General features: G+C 35.9%; 1 protein-coding gene across 1 annotated transcript in view; it reads right to left on the reverse strand.

Moving 5' to 3' along the window:
- Positions 1-16,162: 16,162 nt before the first annotated feature.
- Positions 16,163-23,238, reverse strand: part of MCEE (methylmalonyl-CoA epimerase) — a 30,646-nt gene continuing 23,570 nt past the window's right edge. Inside the window, 1 exon segment of the mRNA XM_045795357.2 lies at positions 16,163-16,827. Coding sequence (XP_045651313.1) covers positions 16,675-16,827 — 153 coding nt within the window. The 3' untranslated portion in view covers positions 16,163-16,674.

Consider the following 23,238-nt stretch of genomic DNA (forward strand, 5'->3'; position numbering starts at 1 on the left):
AAACAACTCTGATTAATATGCTAAGAGGGCTAATGGATAAAGTAGATAGCATGCAAGAACAGATGGGCAATCTAAGAAGAGAGATGGAAATTATAAGAAAGAAACAGAAATGTTTGAGGTTTTTTTTTTAAATGACACTATAGGGGCACCTGGGTGGCTCAGCCAGTTAAGCATCTGCCTTTAGCTCAGGCCATGATCTCAGGGTCCTGGGATGGAGCCCTGAGTCAGGCTCCCTGCTCAGCAAGGAGTCTGCTTTGTTTCTCCCTCTCTCTCTTTCCCTCCCTATTCATGCTCTTTCTATCTCACTCTCTCACTCAAATAAATAAAATGTTTTTAAAAATAATAAAAACCCATTGTAACAGAAATAAAGAATGCCTTTTCTTTTTTTAACTAGACTCCAAAAACACCCAGCATAGAGCCCAACAGGGAGCCCAAACTCATGATCCTGAAATCAAGACCTGAGCCGAGATCAAGAGTTAGACACTTAACCAGGGCACCTGGTAGCTCAGTCAGTTAGGCAGCTGCCTTTGGCTCAGGTCATGATCTCAGGATCCTGGGATAGAGCCCCACATCAAGCTCCCTGCTTAGCAGGGAGCCTGCTTCTCCCTCTCCATCTACCCCTTCCCCTGCTCATGTGCCTGCTCTCACTCTCTCTTTTTCTCTTGGTTATTCTCTCTCTCAAATAAATAAAAATGTGTCTTTAAAAAAAAAAGAGAGAGAGAGACACTTAACTGACTGAGCCACCAAAGCCCCCCCAAAAATGCCTTATGGCTCATTGGTAGATTAGACATGGCAGAGGAAATAATCTCTTAGTTTGAGGGTATGTCAATAGAAACTTCCAAAATTGAAATGCAAAAAAGAACAGAATATATGTGTAATTGGAATAACAGAAAAAGAAAGATAGAAAAGAATAGAAGCAGTATTTAAAGTGAGAATTATAAGAATTTCCCTGAATTAATGTCAGACACCAAACCACAGGTCTGAGAACAACAGGTAAAATAAAATGAAAAATAATTTAAAAAACTACACCTGGGCATATCATATTTAAACTACAGGAAATTAAAAATTAAGAAAGAAGCTAGAGGAAAAAAATACTTATAGAAGAACAAAGATAAAAATTACATCTGACTTCTCCCCCAGAAACCATGCAAGAGACTGAAGTGAAATATATAAAGTGTTGAGAAAGAGAGAGGAAAAAAAAAACGCTACCAATCTAGAATCCTGTAGCTTGCAAAATTATCCTGCAAAAATGAAGGAAAAATAAAGACTTTCTTAAACAAAAATTGAGGGAACTTGAAGCCAGTAGACTTATCTTGCAAGACACATTAAAAGAAGTTCTTTGGAAAGAAGGAAAATGGTATAGGTCAGAAACTCAGATCTACATAAAGAAAAAAAATTTTCTTATTCTTAATTGATCTAAGAGATAACAGTTTATTCAAAATAATAATAGCAACAATATATTTGACGATTATAACTTATATATAAGGGAAATGAATGATAGCAATGTTATAAGGGATGAGAGGGTGGAATTAGAAGTATTTTGGTATTATTAGACACTTGCATTACCTGCTAAATGAAATAGTGTTATTCAAAAGTAGTCTTGGATTAGTTGTAAATGTATACTGTAAACTCTAAAGCAATCACTAAGAAAAAGTTTTAAAAGAGAAGTATAATTGATGTGCTAGGAAAGGAGAGAAAATGAAATCATATAAAATGCTTAATGAAAACTAAAAGTGGCAGAAAATCATAGAACAGAAAAATAAGGAGGAAAAAAGCAATAAATAGAGAAAAATAACTAATATGGTAGATATTAATTCAACCATATCAATAATCACTTTTTTAAAAATATTTATTTATTTATTTATTTATTTATTTATTTATTTATTTATTTTAGAGAGAAAGAGAGAATGAGCTGGGGAAGGGCAGAGTGAGAGGGAAAGATAGACTATCAAGTAGACTTTGAGCTGAGCATGGATCCTGATGCGGGGCTTGATCTCAGGACCGTGAGATCATGACCTGAGCCAAAACCAAGAGTCAGACATTTAAATGACTGAACCACAAGGTGGCCCTCTATAATCACTTTAAATGTTAATTGTCTAAATACACCAAAACAGATTTTAAAGATTTAAGACAGATTTTAAAACTCGCAATGAGTTTTACAACTATATGTTGTCTACAAGAAATCTGCTTTAAATATAAGTACACAAATGCATGAAAAGTAAAGTGATGGATCTACCATGTAAGCACCAGTCAAAAGAAAAGCTGGAGTTGCTATATTAATTTCAGACAGAGCAGACTTCAGAGCAAGGAAAATTATCAGGGATAAATAGGAGCATTACACATGATAAAGAGGTCAATTCTCCAAGAAGATATCATAATCCATAATTTGTGTATGTCTAACAACAGAAGGTCAAAATATATGAGAGGAAAACTGATAGAACTGTAGGGAGAAATAAATGAATAATTAGTATAGTTGGAGACTTCAACATTCCTCTATCAGATATGGACAAATCCAACAGGCAAAAAATTGTAAGGACATAGCTAAATTCAACAGCACCACCAATCAACTGGGTACAATTGAAATGTATAGCCTACTTCATCCAACAACCCCAGAAGACATATCCTTCAAAGCTCACATGGAACATACACCAAGATAGAACACATTTTGGGCCATAAAACACATCTTAACACATTAAAAAAATAGAAATCATACTGGGTATTCATTCTGACCACAGAGGAATTAAGATAGAAATCAATAACAGAACAATAGCTTGGAAAATCCCAAAATACATAGAGATTAAACAAGACACTTCTAACACACACATGGGTCAAAGAAGAAATCTCAAGATAAATGTAAAAATATTCTGAACTAAATAAAAATATAACTTATCAAAACATCTGGGATGTAGCAGAATTAGTGGTTAAAAGGAAATTTATAGCAATGAATTCATACATTAGAAAAAAATACCTAAAATCAATAAGTTTGCATCTTAGGAGCAATTAAATCCAAACTAAGCAGAAGAAAAAGAAATAGTAAGAATTAGAGTAGAAAACAATGAAATTGAAAACAATAAATCAATAGAGAAAGTCAACAAAACCAAAAGCTGACTCTTTGAAGAGATGGATAAAATTGACAAGCCTTTAGCCAGGCTAAGAAAAAAGGAAATATGAACAAATTACTAATATCAGAAATAAAAGAAGGGACAACACTATAGATCACCTGGACATTAAAAACATAGTAAAGGAATACTATTAACAAATCTAAGCTCACAAAATTGATAACCTATATGTAATGGACCAATTTCTTGAGAAACACAATCTACCAAAACTCATAAAAGAAATAAGTCAACCTGAACAGGAGTATATCTGTTAAAGAAATTGAATCAATAATTAATGACTTTACAAACAGAAAGCACGAGACCTAGATGGTTTCACTGGTAAATTCTACCAAACATTTAAGAAAAAAATTATACCAATTCTCTATAATCTTTCAGAAGGTAAAGCAGAGAGAATATTTCCTAACTCATGCTATGAGGCCAAGATTACCCTACTACCAAAATCAAAAGCATTACAGGAAAACTACAGACTGATGTAGCTCATGAACATAGATGCAAAAACCCTTAATATGCTAGCAAATCTATTCCAACAATGTATAAAAAGAATTATACACCATGACCAAGTGGGTTTTATCTCAGGTATGCAAGGCTGGTTCAATATTCAAAAATCAATTAATGCAATCTATCACATCAACAGCCAAAAGAAGAAAAACCACATGATCATATCAATAGATGTGGGAAAAAGCATTTGACAAAATCCAACACTCATAATTATGGTTGATTTTATGTGTCAACTTGACTGGGCTAAGGGAAGCCAAGATAGCTGATAAACATTATTTCTGGGTGTATCTGTGTACATGTTTTTGGAAGAGATTAGCATTTGTGTTGGTTGGTAAACTTAAAGCAGATGGCTCTCCCTGGGGTGGGTGGGCATTATCTAATCCTCTGAGGGCCCAAACAGAACAAAAAGGTGGAAGAAGGACAAATTCACTCTCTGCTTCAGCTGAGGCATCCATCTGCTTATGCCCTCAGACGTTGGCACTCCTGGGTCCTGGAATTTTAGATTCAGATTGGAATGTATACCATTAGCCTCCCAATTCTCAGGCCTGGAACTTGGACTGAATTACTCCAGTCTTTCCAGGTTCTCTGCCTTGCAGATAGCAGATCTTGGTACTTCTTGACTTTTATAGCCACATGAGCCAATTCCTACAATAAATCTTTCTATCTATCTCTCTATCTATCTCTCTATCTCTCTATCTATCTGTCGATCGATCAATCTAAATGTATATCTATTCTATTCTGTTTCTCTGGAGAACCTTAATACACATATCCATGATAGAAAAAAAAAACTCAGTAAACTAGGAAGAGAGCAGAATTGATTGATATAAAAAATTACAAAAACCCTACCACTAACATCATACTCAGTGGTTAGAAACTTGAAGCTTTCCTGCTAAGATCAGGCACATGGCAAAAATGTCCCCTCTCACCCTTCCTTTACAACTTGGAAGTTCTAGATTATGCAATTAGACAAGAAAAGGAAATAAAATGTATACAGATTGGGAAGGAAGAAATAAAACTGTCTTTGTTCACAGATGATATAATCATCCAAGTAGAAAATCCAAAGATTTTTTTCCTAGAACTACCAAGTAATTATAGCAAGGTCGCAAGACACAAGGTTAATATAAAAAAGTCAATTGCCTTACTAAATAGCCTCAGTGAACAAGTGGAATTTGGAATTAAAAACACATTATTGGGGGGGTGTGCCTGGGTGGCTCAGTCAGTTAAGCATCTGCCTTTGGCTCATGTCATGATTCTGGAGTTCTGGAATGAAGTCCCGCATCGGGCTCCTTGTTCAGCAGGGAGCCTGCTTCTCCCTGTATTCCTCGCCTCTGCTTGTGTTCTTTCTCTCTCTCAAATAAATAAAATCTTTTAAGAACCCCACGTTATAATTTCCATTAGTGCTCCACCAAAAAATGAAATACTTTGGTATAAATCTACCAAATATACAAGATCTATATGAAGAAAACTACAAAGCTCTGATGAAAGAAATTAAAGATGACCTAAATAAATTGAAATATTCCATATTCATGTTTGGAAAACTCAGGATGTCACGATGTCAGTTCTTCCCAACTTGATGTATAGATTAAATACAATTCCAATCAAAATTCAAGCAAGTTATTTTGTGAAGGTCAATAAAGAGAGTCTAAAGTTTATATGCCAAGGCAAAATAGTCAGTACAGAGAACTCAATCTTGAAGAACAAAACCAGAGGACTGACACTACCTGATTTTAAGAAGTACTATAAATCTGTAGGACTCAAGCAGTGTGGTATTGGTAAAAGAATAGACAAATAAATCAATGAAACAGAATAGAAAGCCCCTGAACTTACCCACATAAGTATAGTCAAATGATTTTTGACAAAGGAGCAAAGGCAATACAATGGAGCAGATAATCACTTCAACAAAGCAGGCTGGAACTGTAGCAACTGGACATCTACATGCAAAAAAAGAAAAAAATGAATCTAGATGCAGGCCTTTCACCCTTCACAAAAATTAACTCAAAATGAATCATAGACCTAAATGTAAAACTATAAAATTCCTAAAAGATAACATAGGAGAACACCTAGATGACCTTGGTCATGGTGGGGCCTTTTTAGTTACAACACCAAAAGCACAACCCATTAAAACAAAAAAAAAAAAAGGATTGATAAGCTGAAGAAAAAATTGATTAGCTGGACTTAATTAAAATAAAAACTTCTGCTCTGCAAAAGACAATGTCGAGAGAAGGAGAAGACAAGTCACAAACTGGAAAGAAATAGTTGTTAACAACATACCACATAAAGAATTATTATCCAAAATAAACAAAGAACACTTAAAACCTAATAAAAAAAATCCAATTTAAAAATGGGGGAAAGGCCTGAACAGAACATCAAGAACATACAGGTGGGAAATAAGCATATGAAAAGATGCTCCACATCATACGTCCTCAGGGCAATGCAAATTAAAGCAACAAGATTTCACTATATAACTATTAGAATAGCCAAAATCCAGAACGCTGACAATCCCAAATGCTTGTAGGGATGTGGTGTAACATAAAATGGTATGGCCACTTTGGTTATTTTATTTTATATTATTTTATTTTATTTTATTTTATTTTATTTTATTTATTTATATGGGAGAGAGAAAGCATGAGTGGGGGGGAGCAAAGGGAGAAGTAGACTCCCCACTGAGCAGGGAGCCCAATGCAGGGCTTGATCCCAGGATCCCCAGATCATGCCCTGAGAAGAAGGCAGCTGTTAATTGACTGAGCCACCCAGGTGCCTAGTACAGCCACTTTGGAAGGCATTTTGGTGATTTCTTAAGAGAAAGATACTTAAGAGTAAGTAAACGTACTATTACTGTAAGATCCTGCAATCATGTTCCTTTGTATTTACTCAAATGAGCTGAAAAATATGTCCACACCAAAACCTACACATAGATGTTTATAGCAGCTTTATTCACAATTTTCAAAATATGGAAGTACCCAAGATATACTTCACTAGGTGAATGGATATATACACTGTATTACATCCAGATGATGGAATACTATTTGGCACTGAAAAGAAATGAGCTGTCAAATAAAAAAGGCAATCAAAAAACTAAATACTCAATGATTCCAATTATATGACATTCTGAAAAAGGCAAAACTATGGAGACAGTAAAAATATCAGTGGTTGCCAGGGGAAAAGGGGGAGGGAAGGATGAATAGACAGCACAGAGGTTTTTTAGGGTAGCGAAAGTATTCTGTATGACACCATAATGATGGATACATGTCATTATATATTTGTCAAAACCCATATAAGATCTAACACCAAGAGTAAACCCTTAGGTTTAACAAACCCTTAGGTTTAACAAACGTACAATTCTTATGCAGATGTTGATAGTGGAGGGAGGTTATGCATTTATGGGGAAGAGGTTCTATGGGTACTCTGTGCTTTCTGCTCAATATTACTGTGAACCTACAACTGCTCTAAAAATAAAGCTTACTTAAAAGGAAAATACATGTATCTTCCACACGGAAGAATTAGATATACCAATAATTTCCAATATATAAATTCTCAGTTATAATTTTGATGAAAACTTAAGCATTTTTGTATTTTAAAATAAAATATTACCAAAAAATAAATAAAATAAAATATTACCATATTTTTAAAAACATTTAAAAAAAATTTTAGAAAAATGTAATGAGGTGCTACAGATTACATGTTATGAACCCATCATTGGCAAGGAGAATGGAATTTAAGTCCAACTATGAGACTTTACTTGAGGCTTATCTGTGTGTGTGTGTGGGAAGGGAGGGGCATGCAAATAAGCATTGATACCTAACAGAGTCAGAATTCTATTAGGGAGAAAATGATAAATGGATGCTAAGAAGCTATCAACACTATTGACACATACTATTTTGTATAAGTTGCGACCACATTTTATTCTGCTTATGAAAACAGAATTATACCAAATTATCAATTGATGAATTAAATTCACAAAGTGAATTTTATCAAAAAGGTTATGTATTTGCACTTAGCTCAATATTTTTTACTTCCCTGAGATTTCATCTTTGACCCATTAATTATTTAGAAGTTTGCTGTGTTCATTCTGAAAAACAGTATGGAGTTTCCTCAAAAAGTTAAAAAATAGAACTATCCTATGATCCAGCAATTGCACTAAGAGATATTTACCCGAAGGATACAAAAATATAGATTTGAAGGAATACGTGAAACCTGATGTTTATAGCACCATTATCAACAATAGCCAAACTATGAAGAGCCCAAATGTTCATTAACTGATGAATGGATAAAGAAGATGTGGTATAGAATGAAATCTTGCCATTTGCAAAGACCTGTATGGAACTAGAGTGTATTACGCTAAGTAAAATAAGTTAGTCAGAGAAAGACAAATACCATATGATCTCACTCATCTGTGAAATTTAAGAAAGAAGACATAAACATATGGGAAGGGGGAAAAGAAAAAAAAGGAGAGGGGGAAAAAACCATAAGAAACCCTTAATAATAGAGAACAAACTGAGGGTTGATGGAGGGAGGTGGGGGGGGATGAGCTAGATGGGTAATGGGTATTAAAGAGGGCACTTGTGGTGATAAGCACTGGGGGTTGTATGTAAGTGATGAATCATTAAATTCTACTAGTGAAACCAAAATTGCTCTTTATGTTAACTAAAATTTAAATTAAAAAATAAGGATTTACAAATTTCTGGAGACTTTTCCTATTATCTGTGATATCTAGTTTAATTCAGTTATGATCACATATTTTTTATGGTTTTACTTTTTTAAAATATGTTAATACTTGTTTTATGACCCAAGATATGGTCTATCTTTGTGGAAGTCCCATACCTGCTGGAAAAGAATGTGTATCCTATATTAGTTAATGGTACTATTCCGTTTTTCTTTGTACTTGTTGACTTTTCGTTTGGTGATTCTTTACAATACCAAGTGAAGTGTTGAAGTCCCCAGTTTTAACTGTGAATTGATCTATCTTTTTTCCAGTTATGTCAATTCTTTTTTTTTTAATGTAAAGTTCGATGATTCATTAGTTGCATATAACACCCAGTGCACCATGCAATATGTGCCCTCCTTACTACCCATCACCAGCCTATCCCATTGTCCCACCCCCCTCCCCTCTGAAGCCCTCAGTTTCTTTCTCAGAGTCCATAGTCTCTCATGCTTCATTCCCCCTTCTGATTACCACCCTTTCTTTATCCCTTTCTTCTCCTACTGGTCTTCCTACTTCTTATGTTCCATAGATGAGAGAAACCATATGATAATTGTCTTTCTCTGCTTGACTTATTTCATTTAGCATTATCTCCTCCAGTGCCATCCATGTTGCAGCAAATGTTGAGAAATCGTTCTTTTTGATAGCTGAGTAATATTCCATTGTATATATGGACCACAACTTGGAACAGAATAGAGAACCCAGAAATGGACCCTCGGCTCTTTGGTCAACTAATCTTTGATAAAGCAGGAAAAAACATCCAGTGGAAAAAAACCAGTCTCTTCAATAAATGGTGCTGGGAAAATTGGTCAGCTACATGCAAAAGAATGAAACTTGACCACTCTCTCACGCCATACACAAAGATAAACTCTAAATGGATGAAAGACCTCAATGTGAGACAGGAACCCATCAAAATCCTGGAGGAGAGCATAGGCAGCAGCCTCTACGACATCGGCCACAGCAACCTTTTTCATGACACATCTCCAAAGGCAAGAGAAACAAAAGATAAAATGAACTTGTGGGACTCCATCAAGATAAAAAGCTTCTCCAGTTATGTCAATTCTTGCTTTATATTATTTTGCAGCTCTGTTGTTTGAGATATATCTATATATCTATATCTATACATCTATATCTATATCTATACACACACACACATTTATGTTTTCTTATGATCTGGCACTTTTATCATATGTAATGTACCTCTTTGTTCCTGACAATTTTCCTTTGTTCTGAAGTCTACAGTTACCCTAGCTTTCTTTAGATTAGTGTTTTCAGAGTACATATATTTTTCATTCTCTATCTACCATTATATTTGAAGCGAATTTCTTATACATAGCATATGACTGGGCCTTGTATTTTATTCATTCACCTAATCTCTTTTAATTGGTGTGCTTAGACCATTTACATTTAATGTAATTATTGATACATTAGGATGTAGGTCTGTCATTTTATTGTTTTCTTTCTTTCTTTTTCTTTTCTTCTGTTTCTCCTTATCTGTCTTCAACTGGGTTATTTGGGCATTCTTTAGTATTCTATTTTGATTTATCTACCAATTTTAGTGTCATTTTTTGTATAGTATTTTCAGTGGTTACACTAGGGATTACAATATACATATGCAGTTTATCACAGTCTACTAGTGTCAATAGTTACCTCTTCAAGTAGAGTGTGGTACTTAATCACCACTTTAATCCCATTATTCTTCCCCCTTCCCTTATGTTACAGTTGTCTTAAATATTACCTCTACGTACATACAATCACATCAGATGTTATAATTTTTGCTTTTAACTTTTAAGTGACAAGTATAACCAGATGTTGTACTTGTCTTCCATAACAAGCTCAATGTGTACACAACGACTCATTTACTCAACATCCAATCATCCACGAATATAAGACATTAGCCACTTTCCCATAATTATGCATTTCACCCATCCATGATTCTTGAAATTCATCTTGATTACTTCTATTACATTTTAACCTGATATGCCTCTAAGTTCCTGCCTCTATATTCCTTTCTCTTCCCTTTTGCTTTCAACTCATTCATGTTGCTTTGTAAGTATTTACATTTACTTCATGAAGTAGTTTCCCCAACGGGACCATAAGCTTCTTGGCAATGGGATTCTATTTATTTTGTATCTTCCTCTAGGATTTGTGATGTTCCACCACATGAAGTGATAGATAACCCTACAAATTCACTGCCCTCTCCATGATAAAAAAAAAAAAATCAGGGCAGGGGAGGAGTTAAGATGGCAGAGGAGTATGGGACCCTAAATTTCTCTGAGTCCTCAAATACAGGTAGATAGTTATCAAATTATTCTGAACACCTGTGAAATCAATCAGAAATCTGAGAAAAGAAATGCTTCGATTCTACAAATAGAAAAGTGACCACTTTTTGGAAGGTAGAAGGTGCAGAGACTTGAATCCAGGGTGATATATTGGAGGATATAGTGGAGGGGAGGGAGCCTGCTTAAGAAGGCTACCGCAAAGTATTACAAGCAGTGGAATGCGAAATCAGAACTTTCAGAGGTCTGCTACAGTGGGGTATGTCCCTGGCTTAAAGGTGCTCAAGTGGTGGAGTGGTTTGGAATCCCAGGTGGGACAGCACTGTCTCAGGATTCCCAGGGTCACAAGAAGAATGGGGGTGCTTGAGTGCAGCAGAGTTCCCAGGCATGGGAGAGGGAAATCTGGCTGAAAACAGCAAGTCTAGGTGCCAGCTTTCTGCTCTGTGTTGCCATAAACTGTGAGCCACTGCACGGTCCTACGACCACTTTCCTGGCTGGGACCCAGCAAAAGGCAGAAGCACAGTGAGACCCACCCCCCCCCCACCACCACCAGGAGGAATATCTTGGATTCACGCCAAAGGAGTCTGTAAACTTTGGTTTTTGAAGCTCAGTCTTGTGTCCAAGATAAAAATGCTTTGTCACAGGCCAGGTGAACACAGAGTTCAGATGGAAACCAGGGAGACAAGAGTGATTGACTGCTTTTCTGTGAGGGCTCACTGAAGAGTAGAGGCCGTGAACTTTCAGCTCCAGGGGTAGAGAGGGGGATGCCACCATATTCATCCCACCCATCCATGCTGAAAGCCTCCAGGGAGCAAAACAGCACCACATAGTAGAATCGGAGCTGCTTACACTGAGCCCGGCCCCCTGGCAAGGAGGCACAATTCCAACAGGGCAAGGGCCCCTGAGAATCCGCACAACAGGCCCCTCTCCCAGAAGACCGGCAGGAACAACTGGCCCACACCAAGTATACTGATCATAGAGAGCTGCAAAGCTTCAGGTCTTGGGGACGACGGTATAGAGCACCCATGGGCTTTTTTATTCTTAAGTCTTTCAGTATTATTTTTTCAGTCATTTTCTTATTTTTTCAATTCTTTTGAATTTTTATTTTTATATACATTATACATACATAGTTTATTGTTTCCTTTCATTGTATTTTATCTTATTTTTAAAATTTTTGTATATGTTTTTCTTTCTTATTTTGGGATCTAGTTTCATTTAACAAGCAAGCCAAAAAACACCCAGGGTCTAGTTTTTTGTTTTGTTCTGTTTTGTTTCTTGTTTTTCTTTCTTGTTTTGTTTTTGTTTTTTTCCAGTTGTTTTGTTTTGTTTCTGCTGTCATTGTGGTTATTGTTGTATTTTCTTTCTCTTTTCTATTCTTTTCTGGACAAAATGACGAGGCAGAGAAATCACCCCAAAAGAAGGAACAGGAGGTAGTACTCACTGCCATGGATATAATCAATATGGATATAAGTAAGATGTCTGAACTAGAATTTAAAAGAGCAATTATAAAGATACTAGCTGGGATTGAAAAAAAGGATACAAGACACTAGAGAATCCCTTACTGTAGAAATAAAAGAACTAAAATCTACTCAGGTCGAAATTTAAAATGCTATTATCAAGATGCAGTCCCAATTGGAGGCTTTAAAAGTGAGGATAAATGAGGCAGAAGAGTCAGTGATAAGGATAAAATGATGGAAAATAAGGAAGCTGAAAGGAAGACAGAAACTACTGGATTATGAAGGAGACTCAGAGAACTCAGCAATTCCATAAAGTGAAATAATATCCAGATAATAGGGGTCCCAGAAGATGAAGAGGGAGACAGTGACAGAAGGTCTATTTGAACAAATTATAGTTGATAACTTCCCTAATCTGGGGAAAGAAACAGGCATTCAAGTCCAGGAGGCACAGAGAACCCCCCTCAAAATCAATAAAAATAGGTCAACACCTCAACACGTAATAGTAACGCAGTAATAAAAAGTCTCCCAACAAGATTCCAGGCAGGATGGCTTCCCAGGGGAATTTTACCAAACATTTAAAGAAGAATTAATACCTATTCTTCTGAAACTATTCCAAAAAATGAAAATGGAAGGAAAACTTCCAAACGATCATTCTATGAGGCCAGCATTATGCTGATCCCAAAACCAGACAAAGATCCCACTAAAAAGGAGAAATGCAGATCAATATCTCTTATGAATATGGAGGTAAAAATTCTCAATAAGATACTAATAGAATCCAACAGTACATTAAAAGGATTATTCACCATGACCAAGTGGGATTTATTCCTGGGCTGCAAGGATGGTTCAACATCCACAAATCAATCTATGTGATACACATTAGTAAAAGAAAGGACAAGAACCATATGATCCTCTCAATAGATGCAGAAATAGCATTTGAAAAAACACAGCATCCTGCCTTTTTAAAAAAGATTTTATTTATTTATTTGAGAGAGACAGCAAGTACACAAGAGACAGCACAAACAGGGGGAATGGCAGAGGGTGAGGGAGAAGCAGATGCTCTGCTGAGCAGGGAGCCTCATGCAGGGCTCGATCCCAGGACCCTGGGATCATGACCTGAGCTAAAGATAGATGCTTAACCAACTGAGCCACCCAGGCACCCCTATAGTATCCTTTCTTATAAAAACTCTCCACCATGTAGGGATAGAGGGAACATACCTCAATATCACAAAAGCCTTATATGAAAAACCCACAGCGAATATCTTCCTCAATGAGGAAAAACTGAGAGGTCAGGAACACGACAGGGATCTCCACTCTCACTACTGTTGTTCAACATAGTACTAGAAGTCCTAGACTCAGCAATTAGACAACAAAAAGAAATAAAAGGCATCCAAATCAGCAAAGAAGTCAAACTCTATTTGCAGATGACGTGATACTCTAGGGAGAAAACCCAAAAGACTCCACCCAAAAATTGCTAGAATTCATACAGGAATTCAGCAAAGTCGCAGGATATAAAATCAATGTACAGAGATCAGTTGCACTTCTATACGCTACTGAGGCAGAAGAAAGAGAAATCAAGGAAATGATCCCATTTACAATTGCACCAAAAACCATAAGATACCTGGGAGTAAACCTAACCAAAGAGGTAAAGGGTCTGTACTCTGAAAACTATAGCACACTTATGAAAGAAACTGAAGAGGACCAAAAAAAAAAAAAAAAAAAAAAAAAGGAAAAACATTCCATGCTCATGATTGGAAGAACAAACATTGTTAAAATGTCTATACTACCCAAAGCAATCTACACATTTAATGCAATCCCTATCAAAATACCATCAACATTTTTCATAGAGCTGGAACAAACAATCCTAAAATGTGTGGAACCAGAAAAGACCCCAAATAACCAAAGGAATGTTGAAAAAGAAAACCAAAGCTGGAAGCATCACGATTCCAGACTTCAAGCTGTATTACAAAACTATAATCATCAAGGCAGTATTGTACTGGCACAAAAACAGACACATAGATCAATGGAACAGAATAGAGACCCCAGAAATGGACCCTCAACTTTGTGGCCAACTAATCTTCAACAAAGCAGGAAAGAATATCCAACTGAAAAAAGTCTCTTCAACAAATGGTGTTGGGAAAACTGGACAGCAACATGCGGAAGAATGAAACTGGACCACTTTCTTACACCATACCAAAAATAAATTCAAAATGGATGAAAGACCTAAATGTAAGACAGGAAACCATCAAAACCCTAGAGGTGAACACAGGCAGCAACCTCTTTGATCTCGGCTGTAGCAACTTCTTACTAGACACATCACTGAAGGCAAGGAAACAAAAGCAAAAATGAACTATTGGGATTTCATCAAGATAAAAAACTTCTGCACAAAAATGAACTATTGGGATTTCATCAAGATAAAAAACTTCTGCACAGCAAAGGAAACAGTTAAACTAAGAGACAGCCTACAGAATGGGAGAAGGCATTTGTAAATAACTTATCTGATAAAGGGTTAATATCAAAAATCTATTAAAAAAACTTATCAAACTCAACAGCCAAAAAACAAATAATCCAGTCAGGAAATGGGCAGAAATGAACAGACATTTCTCCAAAGACAACATACAAATGGCCAACAGACACATGAAAAAATGCCCCACATCACTATCAGGGAAATACAACTCAAAACCACAGTAAGATACCACCTCACACTGGTCAGAATGGCTAAAATTAACAACTCAGGAAACAACAGATGTTGGCAAGGACGTGGAGAAAGAGGAACCCTCTTACACTGCTGGTGGCAATGGAATCTGGTGCACCCACTCTGGAAAACAGTATGGAGATTCCTCAGAAAGTTAAAAATAGAGCTACCCTATGACCCAGCAATTGCACTACTAGGTATTAATCGAAAGTATACAAACATAGTGATCTGAAGGGGCACCTGCACCCCTATGTTTATAGCAGCAATGTCCATAATAGCCAAACTGTGGAAAAACCCCAGATGTCCATCAATAAATGAATGGATAAAGATGTGGTACACACACGCACTGCAGTATTACTCAGCCATCAAAAAGAATGAACTCTTGCCATTTGCAACGATGTGGATGGGACTAGAGAGTATTACGGTAAGTGAAATAAGTCACTCAGAGAAAGACAAATACCATATAATTTCACTCATATGTGGAATTTAAGAAACCAAGCAGATGAAAATAGGGGAAGTGAAGGAAAAAATAAGATGAAAATAGAGAGGGAGCAAACCATAAGAGACACTGAACTCTAGGAAACAGTGTTGCTGCAGGGAATGTGGGTGGGGGGAAGGGATAATTGGTTGATGGGCATTAAGGTGGGCACTTGATGTAATGAGCACTGGGTGTTATATGTTACTGATAAATTACTAAATTCTACCCCTGAAACTAGTGATACAGTATATGTTAACTAAACTTAATTTAAATAAAGAATAAAAAAATTCAGCTACCTATGCACTCACTAGATCATGCATGAAGTTTTCCACAAAACTTATCCATGTATCTAGCACTAGCACCCAAAATACCTGTCCATATGGAAACTGTGAACAAGAATTGTTCTAGAAGAGCAAAAACTTTGAGGTCAAAACTCCTTAACCTTAAAGTCCATGTAAAAAACTCTCCATAATATCCTCAGAAAGCACTTTGTCCCAAATATGTAGCTATGCAACTGTCAGGCACCCTTTCGTAACTCCATCCCAACTCACACACACATGTACATGCGTGCAGACACACACACTCTTTCACACAGTAACATGCTGTAGTCAATTACCCCATTTCGGACAAGAATAATTTATTTCTATGAATATGATTTTAATAATATATTTTTTTAAAGATTTTATTTATTTATTTGACAGAGATAGAGACAGCCAGCGAGAGAGGGAACACAAGCAGGGGAGTGGGAGAGGAAGAAGCAGGCTCATAGCTGAGGAGCCTGATGTGGGGCTCGATCCCATAACACCAGGATCACGCCCTGAGCCGAAGGCAGGCGCTTAACCGCTGTGCCACCCAGGCGCCCCATGATTTTAATAATATTCCCTAAATATTTAATGATCAAGGATTCCTCCAAATCAGAAAAAAACCAAATTAACAAATGTCAATTATATATATTGATATTTATTATACATATATACAATTTAAAAAATCTTTCTGTAATTTATTTATTTTTTTTTAAGATTTTATCCATTTATTTGAGAGAGAGAGAAGGAGCACAAGTGGCTGGAGGGGCAGAGGGAGAGAGAGAAATAGACTCCCCGCTGAGCAGGGAGCCTGACGTGGGGCCTCATCCCAGGACCCTGGGATCATGACCTGAGCCAAAGGCAGATGCTTAACCGACCAAGCCATCCAGGCACCTCTGTAATTTAATTTTTAATTTTGAGCTTTTTTTAAAAGATTTTATTTTTAAGTAATCTCCACAGTCAATGTGGGGCTCCAACTCACAGCCCTGAGATAAAGTCACACACCTCACTGACTGAGCCAGTCAGGTGCCCTTTTAATTGTGAACTTTTAAGTGATGGAAGAAGTAAAGGATTCAATGCTGCAGTATAATTGGATGTGGATTTTCAGTATATTTTGGTGGGGATTTTTAAAGTTTCTTGCAAATATAAATCAAGCTTGCTCCAATTCCACAAGAACACCACCACAGTCTTTAGGATGGAGAAAAATCACTGGCTTGCCATGTGCTCCTATTTTGGCCTCTTCACTTAGACTACGAATCTTCTTCTCTTTCAAATCCATCACAGCTGCATTTATATCATCCACCTTGAGAAAAGGAAATAAATAAGAACACATTTGAGATCACAAAAATACCAAACTATAGGATCTTAAGACTTAGAAGAAACTTTGCAAGCTTCATGAGGTCTATCTCCTCTGCCTTCGGGCAGAATCATTCTTAAACCATCACAAAAATAAGCTTAATGCTTCCAGAGAAGGAAAAGAAGTTGTTAAAGTTTCATAGGTGAGCAACCAAATGCTTTATAATTTTCACCATTAGTAAACATTTCTCCTTATAATCTAAAAAATGTATGTTACACTTTATATTTTCTTTTAGCAGTATTATTGGTGATACTGCACATATTGTTTTTTCTTAAGAGCTCTGAGTTCGTAATTTATAGTAGAGAGATGAGGCTATACAAATGGGCAAGAGATTAGAACAAGATAACAGGTTAGAAGCTCGTAGCAGTATATGACACAGGTTATAGTAGGTGCTAAAAAGATAAGGAGTGCTTCTCTGGATCCCCAAACTTCCCATCTGCCAAACCACTTAGTTATTACTTTTGAGATTAAAACTTCATATTTTCATGTAAATTACTATGAAATTGCCACCAAAATGTTTTTTCCCATTCTAAAAATCCAAACATTTATAATTTTATAACTCTCTTCTAAATCATTTCTATTTTCTTCATATTTATTGGCAGTCTGGGAAAGGGGCAAATGTGTTTCTATATACTTGATGAAAGAGTGATGCTCCTCTATCTTGGAAAGTCATCCTTCTTAGACTGAGAACCCAGTAAATGGACAGAAACGTATATGAAATCGCCTATTCCTAGGCAGTCATAAATCACCCTGGAGTTTAATAATCTAATGGCATTCTAAACATAAAAAAAAAAAGCACAGAATATAACACCCATGTACCCAACATATAGATTTAACAAATGTTCATATATAGAGAGATAGATAGATATAGATATAGATATTATATATATATATATATATATATAATTTTCAGTGAGTCAAGGATTATATACTAAATTCTAAAACTTGACAAACAACCGATAAGGAGGATACTAGATGTTACTATAAATAAATGATGATTTCTTCAAATAGTATGCATTCTATCTGTACATTCCTGACAATGTTTCATTTTAAACTTGATAGCTATATCAAAGTCATGCCCAGACTATCAGCATGGTCACTTCATGTATCTTGAAATAATTGGTCTACTCCCATCTTTTCAGAACAGAATTCCTCCTGATGGCTTATCTTTCCATATCTGGATATAATGAAGTTCATTCTATTGAATGTAACTTCTCTTTCCATTTTCCCAAAGTTAGTCTAAATTAGTCTTTTCATGTTAAAATACTTTAAAAATTATGCGGTACATGAAAATTTAAGCATACAGATACAGCTAAGTACCCTTTTACTACCACCACTGTCACTTTTCTCTCCAGAGGGAACTACTATTCCCAGGTCAGTACATGTTCCTCCAAATCCTGAAATAAACTTACGTATAAATTTACATATAAGTGTATACTAGTAAAGAATTTGGCCTTGTCTAAAGAGAAGTCTTGCTTCAATGTCTGGGAGATAACCTAGTAACCTGAGAGGAGTGTCTTTGTTTAGGGTAGAGGCTGACCAGAATAATTCTTAAAGTACATCTGGCCATACCCAAGTCTTAGGGTAGGGGCTGGCCATGCCAGAAACCATGAGATTTAAGGTAGGAGCTGTGCGTCACATGATAGCAGTAGATCTGGAGACAGTTCAACCACGTGCGCAAACAATCAATCATGCGTGAGTAATAAAGTCCCAGTAAAAACTCAATACCAAAGTTTGTGTGAGAGTCCCTGGTTGGCAATATACTCAACACACACTGTCACACATCAATGCCAGAATGGTAAAGTATCCTGAGGAAAATGGAAGCTTTGCGTTTAGAATCCTCCAAACTCTGCCGTATATGTTTCTTCCTTTGGCAGATTTTGATCTGTATCCTTTCCCTGCAATAAACTATAACCATGAGTATAATAGCTTTCACTGAGTTTTGTGAGCATTTTTATTGAAGTATTGAGCATGAGGGTTGTTTTGGAACCCCCCTAAATTTGCAGATGGTATCAGAAGTGAGGGTGATCTTCTGTTGGACTACGTGTCCTATAAACTTGACAGTTGGCTCTAAACTCTGCAGTTTGACAAATATGTATATAAATTAAAGTTTTAAATATGTATATATATATGTATATACACACACATATATAATGTCTTCTGTATCCATTATTTGTTTTTGATTCTTTACTTAAAATATTTTAGCTATTTTACTAAGTCAGCTCTCATATAAGTGAACAACTTTTTAACTACTACATAGTGTTCTAAATAACTACTTTTTAGAAATACAAAAATTGACCTAATCATTCCCCTACTAATCAACATTTAGGTTAGAAGGGAAACCTAGCCCCTTCTCAATGGCTAGATGCTAAATTGGCCTTCCTTGGTATTGCCAATGGAACACAAGAGAGCTTCATGACTGAGTTCATGGGCAAGATTCCACTGGCATTTGAAGGCATAAGCACATGACAGGAACTGGTATAGACAGATTGAATAAAATTAAAGAGACAGAGAACAGATTGAGATATTCCAACAAAACTGAGGTAAAGACAAAGAGGATGGAGTGACAGCAGCAATATCTGAAGAGATAACTGGTAAGTTTTCATAATTGAAGAACAATTTAAGTCCTCAAATTAAAAGTAAACAAGAATTAATCAGGATAAAGATGAACCAATTACTGTATATATAACAGACAAATTTAATAACATCAATGATACAGAGACTATCTTAAGAGCTCTCAGGGAAAAACAATAACCACCTACAGTTAAACTGACAACAAATTCTTAATAGTAGTATATATATATACATATACATACACACATACATAATACAGAACTGAAGCATTATGGATGAAATTACATGACGTCTGGGAATGGCTTCACATTAACTAAGGAAAAGGGAAATGTGGTGGAGGAAGTATATATGGAATGAGATTGCCCATGAATTGATAACTGTTAAAATTAGGTTTAGGTACATGAGAATTCATTATATTGTCTTTTTTTAATGTTCAAAAATTTCTCCAAGCTAAAAGAATAAAGCTAACTACAAAAAAAATAGCACTAAAATCTGTAACCTCTAAAATAGTAGAAGAAGGAATGTAAAAAAAAAGTTTCTCAATCCAAAGGAAAGCAGGGGTGCCTGGGTGGCTCAGTTGGTTAAGTGTCTGCCTTCGGCTCAGGTCATGATCTGGGATTGAGCCTGGGACTGAGCCCCTCGTCGGGCTCTCTGCTCAGCGGAGAGTCTGCTTCTCCCTCTCCCTCTAATTCTTCCCTGCTCAAGCTCCCTCTCTCTCTCTCTCCCAAATAAATAAAATCTTAAAAAAAAAAAAAAGAATAGCAGAAAGAAGGGGAAAAAACAAAAACAGAAAAGGTAAAAACACTATATAACAGAGCAAAAAATATGTTCCAGTTATTAGTTATCATAAATGGAGATGGATTAAATGTATGAATTATAAAATGAGATTACCAGAATGAATATAAATTTTTAAAAGTATATTTGTTGATTGAAAAAGACTTTAGTTATATGCTTCCTCGAAGAGACTTACCTACACAAAACCACAAAAGATGAGTAAAAGGGTGGGAAAAAGATATACCAGGCAAATATTAACCAAAAGAAAGTTGATCCAGCAATATCAGTATCAGCTAAAACAAAATTTAAGGTGAAATACGCTAAATAAATAAAAAATAGATACAACCTAAAAATAAAATGAACAATCCACCAAGATGACAAAACAATCTTGACTCTGCATGTACCTAACAGTACTGCCTTGAAAAATAAAAAGCAAACCGAACATGCATAGCTCTCAGTACACAAGTAGACAAGAGTTTAAGGATAAAGACAAGCTGTAATAGTTCTTTGACTACTCTGGATATAAGTGCCTTATCAGATATGTGATTTGCAAATATTCTCTTCCATTCTGTGAGTTGTCTTTATGCAAAACTTTTTAATTTTGATGAAGCCCAGTGTTATTACTTGTGTTTTTGGTGTTATATCTAAGAAACCATTGCCCAATTCAAGGTCATGAAAACTTATGCCTGTTTTTTTTCCAGGAGTTTTATAGCTTTAGCTCTTACTTTTAGGTCTTTGACCCATTCGCAGTTAATTTTTATATATGGTGTAACACAGCTTTGGGTTTCTTTGAAACGCTGTCTTGACCCAGTTCTGAGGCCCTGGCAAGGGCTGGTCAGTTCTTCTCAAGCAACTAATAAAGTCCACATCCCAACTATTTCCCTTATCAGCCTCACAGTCTGGACCCATTATGTGCCCACTCTAATTGCCCCAGAGATAGATACCAGACAACCAGGTACAGTCCCTACACCCCAGAGCCCACTGAATTATTCAATTAGCCAATCTAAAGGGAGCCTATGAAACGTAACTAACTCTACCCCACTGGTCCCACTAAGCTGCCCCCTACAGCTCCAGTTTGCTGTTACTTTATTTCCAGGCGCAATCCCATGTGGCCTACATGGCAGCTTTCTCTCATTTGGAGCTCTAAGGAACAAAGAGTTTGCCTTTCATCTAACCAAGTGTCACTGTGTTTTGTCCCACCATCAAAAGAATCTTCAAATCTTATAAAACATATGGTGTAGGCAAGCGTCCCAATACATTCTTTTGCATGTGGCTATCCAGCTGTCCCAATGCCATCTGTTGAAAAGACTAGACTTTCCCCATTGGATGGTCTTGGTACCTTTGTCGAAAACTTACCGTAAATATGAGGATTTATGTCTGACTCTTAGCTCTATTCTATTGAGTTCTATGTCTACCCTTATGCTAGTACCATGCCATTTTGATTACTGTAGCATTGTATAACGTTTTGAAATCAGGAAGTATAAATCCTCCAACTTTGCTCTTCTCTTTCAAAATTGCCTTGGCTATTTGGGATCCCTTGCATTTCCATATGAATTTGAGGATTAGTTTGTCCATTTCTGCAAAGATGCCAGCTAGAATCTGATGGGGATTGCATTAACTCCATAGATCAATTTAGGGAATATTGCCATTTTTAACAATAGTCAGTCATATGATGCATGACACAGAATATCTTTCCATTTATTCAGGGCTTTTAAATCTTTCAATAATGATTTATAGTCTTTGGAGTACAATTTTTGCGGTTTTCTTGTTCAATTTATTCCTAAGTATTTTACCACTTTTGATGCTATTATAAAGGCAATTATTTTCTTAATTCAATTTTCAGATGTGTGGGTTTTAAAGAAAAACCCAGATACATAATCTTTGCATTTTAATTGTCTGGTTCATTTACATTTAACCAATTCATATAGTTGAATGTCTATCATTTTATTTATCTCATTAATACTTCATTCTTCCTTTCTTGACTTCTGTTGGTTAAACACATATTTTTGAGAAAAAAAAAAGAGTGAGTAAAAACAAGAAACAGATTTTTAACTATAGAGAACTGATGGTTACCAGAGAGGAGGTGGGTGGAGAGAGGGGTGAAATAGATGATGGGGATTAAGGGGTGCAATTTGTTGGGATGAGCACAGGGTGTTGTATGTAAGTGTTGAATCACTAAATTCTACACCTGAACCTAATATTACGTTGTATGTTAACTAACTGGAATTTAAATAAAAACCTGGGGGAAAAACCCATGTATTTTTGTACTATTCAATTTTATCTTAATTATGTTTTAGTTATCCCTTGTTTAATTTTCTTAACGATTGTTCTAGAGTTTACAATGTACAATGTAATCTCATTAGTTTACCACTTCATATATAAGAAGCTTATAACAGTATACTTCCCTTTGCCCACTTCCCCTCCTTTATACTATTATCATACGTTTTTCTTCTGTTATAAACCCTACATTTAAAAAATTTCAGGTCAATTGTCTCTTACATAATTTAAGGTAAGAAAAAAGTCATTTTAACCTACAAATTTACCATTTCTGGTGCTCCTCATTCCTTGTAAAGATCAGAATTTTCATTTGGTATTTTTCCCTTTATCCTCAAGGGATGAATACTGAATATATATCCTGAATATTTCTTTGGTTTTTCTTGTAGTGCAGATCTACTGGACAGGAATCCTCTCATTTTTGTTCAATGTAAGATGTTTCCATTTCACTTTCATTTTTGAAGGATATTTTCATCAATTGCAAAATTCTAGAATGATGGCCGTTGTTTTGTTTTAAACTTTTTGTAAGAGCAGTTTTAGGTTCACAGCAAAATTGACCAAAGGTACAAAAATTTCATTCACATAACCCTGCCCCCACAGATGCATAGTTTCTATCATTATCAATATACCCCATCAAAGTGTGGTATTTATTACAACTGATGAACCTATACTGACAGCATTATCACCCAAAGTGCAGTTCACCTTAGGGTCATTTTGGTGTTGTACATTCTATGG

Source organism: Ursus americanus, chromosome 28 (genome assembly GCF_024610735.1).
Source record: "Ursus americanus isolate L20-20 chromosome 28, mUrsAme1.1.p, whole genome shotgun sequence".
Lineage (NCBI taxonomy): Eukaryota > Metazoa > Chordata > Mammalia > Carnivora > Ursidae > Ursus > Ursus americanus.